Source organism: Archocentrus centrarchus, chromosome 7 (assembly GCF_007364275.1).
Source record: "Archocentrus centrarchus isolate MPI-CPG fArcCen1 chromosome 7, fArcCen1, whole genome shotgun sequence".
Lineage (NCBI taxonomy): Eukaryota > Metazoa > Chordata > Actinopteri > Cichliformes > Cichlidae > Archocentrus > Archocentrus centrarchus.
Genome location: NC_044352.1, coordinates 27,468,292 through 27,481,679, shown reverse-complemented (window position 1 = coordinate 27,481,679; position 13,388 = coordinate 27,468,292). Strand labels below are relative to the sequence as shown.

Genomic DNA, 13,388 nt, shown 5'->3' with positions numbered 1-13,388 from the left:
TCTTTTTTCTGGCCTCCCGCAGCATGTCACCTGCTGCAGTGTGTCATTGTGTCCTAGTTGTTCTCATGCATTATCACTCAGCCACACACATACACACTAACCTTACAGTACAGGGCTTTAGGCCTGCACTAATCCTTAGTTTAGACATGGACTGCACAGTTTTGTGCAAGTGTTTAAATAATAACAATGATTTTGTGCTTTAGTCATACAGAACAATGGGGGACATGTGGGCTTCATATATCTATACCTATCTATACCTATCTCTCTCTCTCTCTCTCTCTCTCTCTCTCTCTCTCTCTCTCTCTCTCTCTCTCTCTATATATATATATATATATATATATATATAATTAAGATATATTGCAGTAATTAAGATATATTGCATAAACAAAAGGCTGAATCACTTTATGTCCAGCTTAGCAAAACAATCCTATAAACCACAGACCTGGAAGATGTCAGTGAAGTGTGGAAAATTACAATGATACGGTTTCCATTGGGTTGACTTGTGATTATACAGAGGTTAGTGGGTTTTCTAATCCTCCTTAGATCAAATAATAACGAGCAGTGAAATAACCAATTCTTACAACAGCGTTCTATTCTAAATTGCTCAGGACTCAGTCTATATGAGTTATCATTTCCCCAACCAGCAGCCGTTCTGTCCTTCTGATAGCGCTATAATTGGGGCGCAATTTTTTTTCCCAATAATGATTTTATAAGAGCAGGAAGACGGGTCCAAATAGATCAGTGTATCATGAATATTAACAGTCAGTGGATAAGAGTGTGACCTAAGAAGTCCTTGCAGTGACTGAGTCCATGTTTACTGCAGTTGAGATTCTTATTTTAAATGTAGAAATATTCAATGTTATTTTCATTATTTACAGATAACTAAACACAAAAAGTAAGAATTTGTATTTGGTTGCTTATTTCTTTGTAAGAATGCTTCTTGTCACTAAATAAATAAATCTTATAATAAACCCTTGGAAAGCCCATTTCGTTCCCCTTAAGTGGAGCCACATTTGTAAGGAAAACACATTTGTGGGTTGAGCAGCAGAGTTCAGTATGTGCCAGATCTTCTCTGCTAATGCCAAACAGCTTATTCTGCTAATGACTCGTGTTTGGTGTCATTTATTGGATTGGATGAAGTCTGAAGAAACAAGACATATTGGCAATCTGGCTGTTCATTCATGTAACAAGCAGGGGCCTCAGTAGCATGTGGAAGAACCATACACAGCCACAACAGCCTGGCACCTCCTCCTCATGCTGGTCACCCACTGCTGTGGGATGGCAGCCCATTCTTCAACCAGCATTTGTCGCAAGTTAGCCAGTGGGGTTGTGTTGGTCACTCTGTCATGAACAGCAGCCCAAGCTGTTCAGTGGGGTTGAGGTCAGGAGTGCAAGCAGGCCGTTCCATCCTCCTCACGCCCAAATTTTGGAGGTAGTCTCTGACAAACCCCATCCTGTGGGGGCGAGCGTTGTTATCTTGGATGATAGATCTCACCTTGATATCTCTCGGCATTGTGATTCTCTCCATGATGACAAGCCTGATTGTCAGCACCCGTGGCAGCAGAAGCTCAAAACGACATGTATGATAAAAAGACCCAAAATATGTCGGAGCTGGAGAAATATTGGAGCATATGACACCAAAAGATTACGATTTCATTAGTTTGAGGTGTGCAAAACAGCTTAAACGTGACAAAGTGTTTCACTTACACAACTTCAGATGAATGCAGATGCTTTCTTGCTCGACATCTGGGTACGCACTTGTTTTGTAACACATTTGGCACGGCTAGTTTGCCATCCTAAGGAGGACTGCTACATATATCAGCATGTCTTGTTCCCCTCAGTGACCCAAAATCAATTAATGCAGCTTTAAGCTGAAGTTTGATTCATATAATGTGCGTGCACGCGCCTGTGTGCATGTGTGTAAGTAGTCTTGCTCATTAACTACGCATTGGCATGCATCCATTTTCAGAGTGCTCAGACTACAGATGAGGATAAAATTTTGATCTTTTTTTAATTATATATATGTAACCTATCGAATCATTTACTCTCATTCAGTGTTTCAATAAAAGCCTCGAGGCAGAATCTACAAAGACAAAGTTATGGGAAAACATGCCAGCTCCTGATTGTGAGTTTGGTTTATTTTCTTTTTTTGATGACATCATTCTAAATTCTCAGCAGATTAGAAAACTTGGAACTCGTGAACCCGTTCGAGTTGACTGTAATGAAATAATTTCTGTCAGTCTTGAACTCGCAGGCGCAGTGTCATCAGCACTTGTTCTGATTGTTATCCTCTACATTTTAAGAGGACCGGCCTCGAAACTTTGTCGAGTGCAGCGAGTTTGTGCAATTCAAAAAGCAAAACAGAAGTGAAGTGCTTGGGCCGTGTGCTGTGAACAACAGGTGAATCCATTTCCTCTACAAATGATTGTAATTCTCTGCTCTCCTGCTCATTTCTGCCTTTTTACAGGTTTGGCAGTTCACCAGATAATCACAATCACTGTGTCTCTCATTATGGTTATCGCGGCCTTGATCACAACACTCGTCCTTAAAAACTGGTAGGAAAGATTCCTTTACTTTTGCCTCATAACACGTCGGCCGCGGACCCTCATTCCCTTTCAGAAATCCTAATAGATGACCGAAGGTACAAGGTATGATTTTATGTTTGTTTCTTGTCTTTGGTGCGTGTTTTTGTAGCTGTGCGCAGTCTGGAAATGGTCGCCACAATAGCCATCAGCGAAAGATCCACCAGCAAGAAGAAAGCTGCCAAAACCTGACAGACTTCACCCCAGCTCGGGTTCCCAGCAAGGTGGACATATTCACTGCCTACAATGACAGCCTACAGTGCTCACATGAGTGCGTTCGGACTGCTGTGCCCATCTACACTGATGAGATGATCCAGCAGACGCCCGTCTACAAGACTGCGTATAACGGAAACAGGTACTGACTATATGACAGGGGGGATGTGCACTTTCTCAGCCATTCAACACTGGAAATCCACAGTGTAAATGTTATTATCAAGTGGCTTAAATTTGATGAAGCCCCATGCTGAGCAGCAAAGCTTGATCAGTTTAAAACGGGTTAAGAAATGTTCCAGTAACTTGTGCCCGGGATTAAGACGCATTAAATAAAAACAGATGGGGGGAAAAAGTACATTGAAATGCCGACCATGAATCCTCGCGTTCGTCTCCGGGCTCGTGCTGCTACTCTGCACCACAGTCAGCTCCAGTCAGTATTTTGCTCGAGCAAATCTACACATAAATTGGCGGACTGTTTCCCATCACCTCATCCATCTGCCGCATGCCTCAGCGTGTTCAAGCTGCATGCAAAAGAAAAAAAAAAAAACATGTTCCAGTGATTTTCATTGCTGTAATGAGTCAGCTAATAAATGCAAGTCATTAGGATGTCTTTACAGTGCCACTTTCTGCCTGTCTCTTTATGGGAGTATTTAACGTGGCACATGGGTGTATACTTTAAACTTTAATACCCACGAGTCCTGTAATATTAGTAAATGCACTTCACATGTCCAAATTTATTGACCCAGTTAATCAGTGTTGTATATGTATACCAAAAAATATGGAATGAGATCTAATGTTGGCAAGTCAAGTTTAAAATGAATGTGTGTGTGAACATGTGTCAGTGAGCTTGACATCAAAACTGAGCACCCATTGTATTGCCACGGCTACAATAAGTTGGTGGAGTATTGACAGTGTTTGCTGTCTGAGTGGATCGCACAGTCATCTGAGCCGCAGGGCCAGCAAAGATGGTCACACTTACTCAGTGGTTCCAAACCCTGTAACAGATTCATTATGTTGGCAGGGAGGGCAAAATAATTCATCTGGTGTAAATAGTCTGCTTTTAAATTATAGAAGGATTGTTACATTTTTATAGCTTGTTTTTTGTCAGGTTAAGCAACAGCACTGCTGAAAAATGTAGAACTTTTTCCAGGCCAGCAGTCCCAGGCTGACAGAGACTTTCACCAAGTGGAGGTCTCTGTCAGCCTGTTTGTCTGTGTCTGTGACAGTGGTACCGTGTCGACTTTGGCGCTTAAAGCTAACAGGAGACATAATTAGGCCTTGGAGCCTGTGCAAGATAAGGTCTGTAAAGAAAAGTTGTTTTGAGGAAAAGTCACTGCTCACCAATAATATCTTTTTAGAATGGATACAGGGGTTTTACTGTCAACTAATATACTGTGATTGCATCTAACATAAAAATGTAACGAGTGTGACTACATCATACAGTATCTATTCACATGAGTTAACTACCTGCAGTATGACCCCGACTTCTTGCGTTTTCCCTAACAGGCCCTCCCCCACTGAAAGACAACTGATTCCTGTGGCCTTTGTGTCAGAGAAGTGGTTTGAGATCTCATGTTGACGAGCTGAAGGCCTTGTTCATGTTCTGTGGGTGGAAGAGACTTCATGAATTCACGCTTTGGTGGGTACTGTGCCACTTTGTCCCCCCCCTGCAAATGATCATCTGAGCCTTAGCCACTTTGATCCCCATGGTGATGCTGCCCCACTTTGGGAATAAAAGGGAACTTGGCATATGTTTTATATTTGTGACATGATTATGCTCCCTTCCATCTTGTGCCCCTTGATTTAAAAAAAAAAAAAAAGAAAGAAAAAAAAGGGAGAAATCCAGCTCAGTGCAGGAGCACAGGTCTTTAGCTGAGATAAGAGACTAATTATGTAAATATCAGTGTTAATAAACTGTGAGGTCACTGTTAATTATTTCTCCTGTCATATCTGAAACGTTTTCATTCATGTTTATGGTGCCACTTTCAATCTTACACCAAAAGCATATTGTTTGGAACATTCCTAGGAGTAAAGGGGCACTTTTTGCTTGACTTGTGACACATTTTTATGTGTGGCTAAAATACGCCAGAACGGGCCAGCATTTGAAATTCAAAGCATGAACGTTAAACACATGCTCTAGCCCCATAGTGTTGCTGGAGGCCCAAGGGGCGGTGTAATGTTTGCTATTGACCCAGATTTTTAAGAGGAATAGATTGCCAGCAGGTAGCACGCAGAGAGAGGACAGGGACCCTGGGTTGTCTGGACACACATTAGTCTCAGTCAGCTTAGCTTTCCACACTCTGCTCCCTGCGCTGCAGTCCTAAAAGACACAAGATCCCTTTTTATCTTTGCAAATCTCATGTATTTTTTAGGCTTAAGTGTATGCAACAATAGACCTTAACAGCACTGATTTTTTTTAATACAGCACTGCCCTTTAAGAAAGGCACACTTACATGTTTTTCAAGACAAATTATTTTATCCCTAAAATAAGTCAGAAGCAGGCCAGCTTTAAAAATTCTGTGTGGGTGTGTGTTTGATTTTGCACTGGGCACATAATGAGGAGTCGTTTGTTCTCTGCATCTCCACAGGTTGGAAACAAGAAACACACAAAACAGCTTCTTTTTGTAAAATAGCGTGATCTTTGGACACTGGTGAAGATATTTATTTTTCTAGAGATGACAAGCAGAGCAGCTGCAACGCTGCAAATCCATATTTCCAAGAACCTACAGTCATTTAGATATAGATTATATATAAATATATTTACAGGATGTATGGAACAAGACTGTGGACGTTGCGGATGTCTCAAGGAAAACATTTGACCTATTTCAAAGGAACTCAAGGAGCTTCTTTGGGTGGAAGATGAACTGTATTTCTGAACAATGTGCCAATAATGCCACTATGTGCCACAACCTGGATGGACAGAAATTTCAACAACAACTGACGGACTTCAAAAAAACAAAAAACAAAAAAGAGCGTTATATTAACCCTGTATCAACTGCAGTTACATTTATTTTGTTTTTGTTTTTAAAGAAATGTGAAAGTACAAAAAATGCTAAATGTATTTGAATATGTTATGAAATAGTTTTAAGAAATGTGTTGCAAAAGAGTCTAAAAAAAATATTTATATGAAGCACTATTCTATTAGCTGAAAGAGAGAGAGAATGAAGAAGGTAAAAATAGAAACGGTATATGCTTTATTGGACGGTTAATTTAAAAAGAAGTTGTTTCTACAGGTCCCATTTTAAAAATCAGAGTAGTCGTGTCTATTTTTTTACACAGAACAGTCTGCCACAGCCCTACTAGTGGAAGTCAGAAGCGCTCGGAACCACTTTTTAAATACTCCCACGTGAGATGAGAGAATATCAGAGAAAACCATCTGAACACATCTGGTGCAAGCCAGTCCAGCGCCCACCTCAACTGCTTATTATGTAAGATTTGCATCTGATTTGGGAAGATAGGGAAATAAAATACGCAAAAGGCTTCTGTGATGCGGGCTCGTGACCTCGATAAATCCCACAGCAGAAAGTTCACGAGTAAGTCCAGCCACAGACTGCACGGAGCTGGACAGGACATTCATACTGCCTCAGGTCTGTCTAGCTCTCTCGCACACCTCGTATCGGTCTCTGTCTCAGCAGCTGTTTTGGGATGAATCTAACCGCTGGTTATGATTTTGATCCGAGCTGCAACGTTAAAGGGTGGAACAGATTTAATATGAGCCCTGTGTTCAAATAAATTGTGGTCATTTGCATAAATAGCAAAGTTGAAAAATGGAGTCCCTCCATGGATAGTAATTGAATATCCCCCCCGCCTAACTCCCAGACTGATTCGCCTGACAAATTATTTGTTGAACCTAAAACTCTAAATTATAGTCAGAAAATCAGGAAGACCTTCAACCAATTTGTTGAAGATTAAAAAAGATAAAATGAAATAGGAAAAGCTGGGAAGAAGCTATAAATGGGGCGTCCCTCAGGATCAGAACGATCTGCATCATTTGTTTTGAATGCGGGATGTAAGCGGGAAGGAATCCCCCATCAAACACAGGAGGTTTTAAGGTTTAGCTCTGTCCAGACCCAAATCCACTCAGTACTTGATGACAACATTCAAAGCATTCAATAATTCAGCTATTACAGCCAGGATGTTTGGGGTTGCTCACGGATGATTTATCTTCATTTGTGCTGTAGAAAACTGATCAAAGAAGAAAAAGAAAAGGGATGATGCAGAATTAAGAGGAAAAAGTTCTGTTTTTGTACTTTCAAAGGCCTAAAAACACTCCCTCAGTGTTTTGCTGTAGAAAGGGGATTAAGACAAACCAATCTGCTGCTGCCAAATTGGTTTAAACTCGTGGTGAGGAAGGACAGAAAGGCTCTCCTGAGAGCTTCCTAGCACCAGTACTTTTTTATTATCATCTTCAAGCTCCTAAAACAGATTACCTTCGTGCTACGAAGCGTTCGAGAAAGCGGTCTATTAATCTACCTTTTATTTTGCTGTGGGTTTGTACAAAGCACAACTACAATTCTGTAATTGTAAATGTTTATGGCTGCAGACAGCAATACAGTATGTACAGATATAAATGGTGGGTTTCGCTGGGTGTAGACAGTCGATCTCCAGTCCTTCACTTAGTCGGTTTTCTGACTTGTACTCAACTTCCTTAAAGGATTCAAGACAACAGGTTGTCCCAGTGATCAGTATCGGTACGTGTGAGCCATTCAGGAGGTGTCAAGATGGCTTGGGATTAACACTGTGGTGCAAAACTCCTGCACTGGCCCATTCGCAACATGAAAATCATCTCATGAATGACCCATGCCGGTACAGCCTCACAGTCAGGCCGTGCTGCTTCTTTGACATAACATATATTTTTTTGAATGAAGAGTGATATCTTACTAGTCAGAGGGTTATGAAACTTGCTGTATATTATACACGTGTAAATGTATTTTCTATATATTTGCTTCTATTTGTGTACAGGTGTGTTCTATTTTTCAAGACCTCTCCCATTTTTTGGGAAGGTTTCAGCTAGGTCGGGGATAGTGTCTTTGTTTACATGTGTAACTACGGTATTTCTTTCAAAACACAAAACTAACCTTGTGCCAAGCTTCTTACCTGCACTTTCAAGCAGTTACTTGTATTATATCTTTAGCTAACCAGTATAATACTTCAGTAGACGCTGCAATAGCTCAGAGACTGAAGGGTGATTACCAGGTGGGAGGTCTGAAAGTATTGAGTGGTTTTAAACAGTGTTGTGATCATATCTTGGGTTCGGCTGTATCCACGGTTGGCTGGGAAACCAATGACTTGCTCTTAACTATCATTTCTGCATTGATTTTAATAGACAGTGTATCATCACATGAATTAAAAAAAAAAAAAAATCCTGCTAATCCAACAGTAGCTGCCAAGAAACTAACTAAACTTGATATAGACTGGATTGCAATCATCTGTCGCCTTTCTCATTTTGTATTTGTATATACATACTGCTACAACTGCCCCAGAAAATGTAAGCTTTGTCACACGAGTTACTGTAATGACTGCGAAAATAAACCGATATCAGCATTTATTCAGCATATGAAATAATCAGGGAAAGACATCTAAAGGAGCATTTGTGAAAGGAGGTACACTGTTGGTTTGTGAAGTACACTGTCTGTATTTTCCCTTTTTGATGTGACTGCTAAATAGTCAGGGTAAAAAAAAAAAAAAAAAAAAGCCAACATCACAGCTGATAGGAAACTTTTTCAATTTCAAAGTTTTTCAATAATTCTGTTTTTATTCCAGCTTTGGCCTTCAGCTATAATGCCGGCATGGCTGTTGTGATGGCAGTGTTGGTGTCAGTCAGTATGAACTAAATGGAAATATCATTGTAGGGTCTTTACCTTACAATATAAAGCGCCTTGAGGCGACTGTTGTTGTGATTTGGGACTATATAAATAAAACTGAATTGACTTGAACTAGGCCAGTGAATATGACAAACGTTATACCTGCTGAACATCAGCATGTTAGCGCTGTCTCTTCACATGCTGATGTTTTAGCTGAAATCGCTGCTGCTGTGCCTCAGCGCAGCCTCGCAGGGCTCCTAGTTTGGCTGCAGATTCTCCTGCTTGTTGTAGCTTTGGCCAACATTTCAACTGGTTATAATGACACTGTACTAAACAAGAAATCTGCCGAGACCTGCGGGGGGCGCGGGAATTTTGCACGGTGAATCCAGAAAGCCTAAAACAAGCTCACAAATGGATGTACTGACAACAACTACAAATACAGCAGGTCAGAAACGTCACTGTTTAAGCAGGTAAACCAGAGTGAAAGGTTTGGGAGATAGTTCATTTTTCTTTTAAATGTGTCTGGCTACCTGGAGATTTGCTTACAAGCCATCTGACAGTTTGAAATACCCCCTCAGGCTCATTTTGAGCTGTTTGCCTGACAGCTGCTCTGTTGAATACAGTGTTGTGATTCCTGAGTGCAATGATGGCCAAAACTACACAAAAAGGTCTTTTTAAAAATTTGTTTTGTTTGTTTGTTTTCTTAAGTTCAAGTTGTACTACACGTGACTGTCGTTGAAGCTCGCACGCCAACTGTGAGAGATCGGCGCGGAAATATGAACAACTTCCATGGTACACCTGCAGCTTTAAGACATTTGGCTGATTTGCGACAATAATTTGAATTGATGTGAACAGTTCCATCAACGAAGGTACTTACAGTGTCCTGCCTGCTGCCGACAGCAGATCTGATAATTATTTAATGTCAGCGTGATTATCTGAAATTTGCTGAAACTTTCTGCCAAGATTATGACGACAGCGCGGGACAGATTCACAGATTTTTATGCTAAATCATATTATTGAACAAAGGGAGATTTTGACATTCTGGAGTTCTTTGTGTTTCTTACTTTGGGGGAAAAAGTTTCAGTCTATTTTTTTTTCAGGTGGCAGATCTATAAAGACTCAAAAAGCTTGATTTTAATGTTAGTATTTCTCTTTGAAACCATGAGGAGCTGCTAAAAGAAATTCTCTTTGCATTGCTGAAGGATATTTAGACAAAGAAAAACATAACTAGCAGCTATGATCTATATTTTAAACAGGCGCAAATGTCCGGAGACAGCATGCAGCACCCTTCCAACTTTTACCTGTGTCTGAAATCAAGCTGATACGTAAGGATACGTCTTACTGCTTTCTTTCCTTTTCAGTTTATATTTCAGGAGAGGCGATGAGCATGGTTTATTATAGCTAAGAGGGAAAGAAAGTGATTCCACTCGGCTGGTCAGATTCGTTTCAAGAAACATTGTCTGAGCGCATCGCAGGAGAAAACAGGAGGGTTTTTTTTGGGGGGGGGTGTTACTTGACATGCCTTTTTCACAGCGAATGAATATTTTGCGGCTCCCGTTTCTGTTTTTTCAGCAGCCCATAAAACCCTATGCTCTCCTCAGTATAAACAAGCTATCAATCAGCAAGGCTTTTCCTGTCAAGATGAACGATGTGCCACATTTACAGAGACTGTGATTCCTCTTTGCATGTCAGATATTCAGAGTGGAAGTTATTGACATATATTTTATTTGAGTGACATGTTAGCTGAAGGACAAAGTTGTTTTCTTTCCACATATTAACGGAAGCATTCGTACGAGAGGAGAGATCATAGGAATCGGTGACTAGATGAAATCATGGCCGTTTGTGGTCTTATTAGCGCAGTAACGTATCACACAGTTGACACTGATAGTGATAGTAAAAACATATCTAGAGGATGCTCAGTCAACAAGGCAAGAAAAAAGATGGTAAATGGGACAATGAAAAGATGAACTTAGAGGAGAGGATCTATACCCTCAGCTGGTATCTTGGCGTTTTGTGAAATAGTGATGAAATGTGATCCGTGTATGGACACTTCTGTTCTCAGTCAGCAGGACTTTCAGACTAATGAGCTGAACGTGGAACATTTTAATGCAAATTGTGAGTTTTTCCTGAACACTAATATTTGATTCCCCAAATGAAACCAAAATCATCAAGTTCAAAGACAAGAAGAGAAAGTAAAAACAAATCTTGTTGGTGAAGGTCAGGTTACTTCTGAGGTGGACTTTGTTGCTCTTTCAATGTGAAGCACAAAAACGGATTTTAGTGACTATTTAATGACTGTGACACAGCTCTTTTTGCATCCACATATATGGAAAAAAAATTTAAAAAGAAGGAAAATTCATGCCTATGAACTCCAATAAACCGATTAAATTTTGTTACTATTTCACAAACTGCCATCAGACTGTGCAGGTATCTCACTGGATCCACTGTTTTTTTTTTACTCTCAGTAAACTGTAGCTCCTTGCTCAGCGTTTCCACATCTTTGCAGAAAAATCACATACTGTGTGCTAACTGTATTTAAAGCGGAGGGCTATGACTCTCCTCTTGGGTCATGTTTTTACTTTTTCTATTCACAAGAGCTAAAGCACTGTCACTGTCAGTGCTTATCAGTGCAGTCAGACTTGAAAAAGACTTGGAAAAAAAAAAAAACCCACTTTGTTTGCAACATCTCAATTCTCTTATAATCCCTCTGCTAGAATGAGACTAGCAGCGCAACCCAAATCTGCTGTCGTGTCAATTAATTCATGCAGATGGCCTCTAGCTCTGTATGATGCCTTGCGAAATAAGTGCAGGCCTGAAATGAGTGACACGGCGAGGAAATTTGGGATAGCAGAAAAATGTCGGGCTTGTGACTGTATGCTCTGCGAGAGCTGATAAGAGTGGATGGAAATGTGTAAAAAAAAAAAAAAATCAACAAGAAAACATCAGTGCAGTAAAAGGTCAAAGTTCAAAGTTCACGGGGTGAGGAGTTTGTATAGATTTTTATTTCTTTTTGGGGTGGGGGGTTGACATGGGGGCACACAGCGGTCTGTTCATCGAAACTGACTTACAATCACGATTCATACCTACCATGAAGGACTCAAGATGTGTTGTCGCCATAAAAATGAAGAGTTTGTACTTTGTGACTCAAACTTTTATATTTGTGTTTAATATATCAATGAGTACCTCTGTTAACTTTTGTATAAGACCTATGACTATAGTATATACAAACACACTTACACACACACACACACAAAATACACCTCCACACAAAGGGACTCTAGTCTGTCTCTGTGACGGCTAAATGTTGTATAACTTTTATTTTGTGTCTTATGAACCACATCTCTTCCTTTTGTAGTTATTGGTAAATGTTACAATTTCCAGGTGACTTTGATTTGGTTACTCTTGTACTACTAAGCTCTGTATTTGCAAGCACTGTAAATGCGATTCTCATTGGACTCGTCCTCTGTACATTTAGTACTCTGATGTTGCTATTAATAAAATGTAAAACAACACGAGCTTGTGCTATAGGGAGTTTGTTGGAATGACTCTGGGGGGAGGGCAGCGATCTGGGCAAATGGCGCAAAATAAAGGATTTGAATGTGAATTCATTTGGTGCGTCTGACAAATCCAATGACATGCAAAATCCTACACAGCTATGCTAAGTTAGCAATTTAATGAATAAATATGAGTTATCGTGTCAAATCTGATGAGTACTAATAATGCTAACAAATGAGACCGACACTGTCATCCACCAGCATTCACACTGTGTGATGCTGGCTCAGGTTTCCTCCTGTAACCGCCGAGGTAAAAGTGACTCATCTGTCGTATTAAAGCATAAAGGTGACGCCACTGGTAAAATACATACAGCTTAAACAAGATGAATATCTCTAAAACAGCTCTCAGATTCTGAACACCACATGACGTGTATATTATCAGCACAAAACAAAGCGCACAGCAGCTTTTGAGAAGTACACCATCAATCTGCATATTTCAGGTTTATCTACATATCTGCAGTTTATCACTTGTGTGTATGTGCAAGCAGATTAATCTTGCATTGCGGTCTTGATTATCCCAGATATTTATTCATTTATTTATTTTTGCTGTTTTGCTTCTCTGCCTAACACCTTCATTCTCTCCATTTCACAGCATTCAGGCAGCACGGTGGTGCAATAGTTAGCATTGTTGCCTCACAGCAAGAAGGTCTCGGGTTTGAGTCCACTGGCCTGCCGGGGCCCTTCTTTGCATGTTGTGCCTGCATGCGTCTTGGGCCTCCAGCTTCCTCCCACAGACCAAAGACATGCACATTGAGTTAACTGGTGATTCTAAATTGGCTATAAGTGTGAATCAATGTCTGTCTCTCTGTGTTGGCCCTGCAATAGACTAGCGACCTGTCCGCTCACCTTTCACCCTATGGCAGCTGGGATAGGCTCTGGCCCCACTGCGACCCTGAACTGGACGAGCAGAAGAGTATGGATGGATGACAGCATTTGTGATGGGTAGATTATATCTTTACAATTCTTAATTAATAAACTGGAAATCTATTTAACTATTTATTAATCTATTTAAATCTATTTAGCGCAACGCAACTTATAAATATCACACAATGTCACTTTTAATATTAATAAGGTCAGTGAACTCCCTTTATTGGCTCCAATGAAGAATTTCTTTGTAAAATGACAAAAATGACTTTGGCTGCGTGGTCTGCCTGGATAAAAGGCTCCAGAATGAGCAGTGACATATTTGTGGGGAAAGCTGTAAGTGCTGCAATGGCTGTTTTTCTACCTGATTA

General features: G+C 40.3%; 1 protein-coding gene across 1 annotated transcript in view; it reads left to right on the top strand.

The window, feature by feature from the left end:
- The window catches only part of ajap1 (adherens junctions associated protein 1), a 51,253-nt gene extending 46,814 nt beyond the window's left edge, over positions 1-4,439 (top strand). The window contains exons 3-5 of the mRNA XM_030734549.1: positions 2,468-2,555; positions 2,695-2,937; positions 4,302-4,439. Of these exons, the coding sequence (XP_030590409.1) occupies positions 2,468-2,555; positions 2,695-2,937; positions 4,302-4,374 (404 nt within the window). The 3' untranslated portion in view covers positions 4,375-4,439. The remainder of the gene's footprint in view (positions 1-2,467; positions 2,556-2,694; positions 2,938-4,301) is intronic.
- The last annotated feature ends 8,949 nt before the right edge of the window (positions 4,440-13,388 follow it).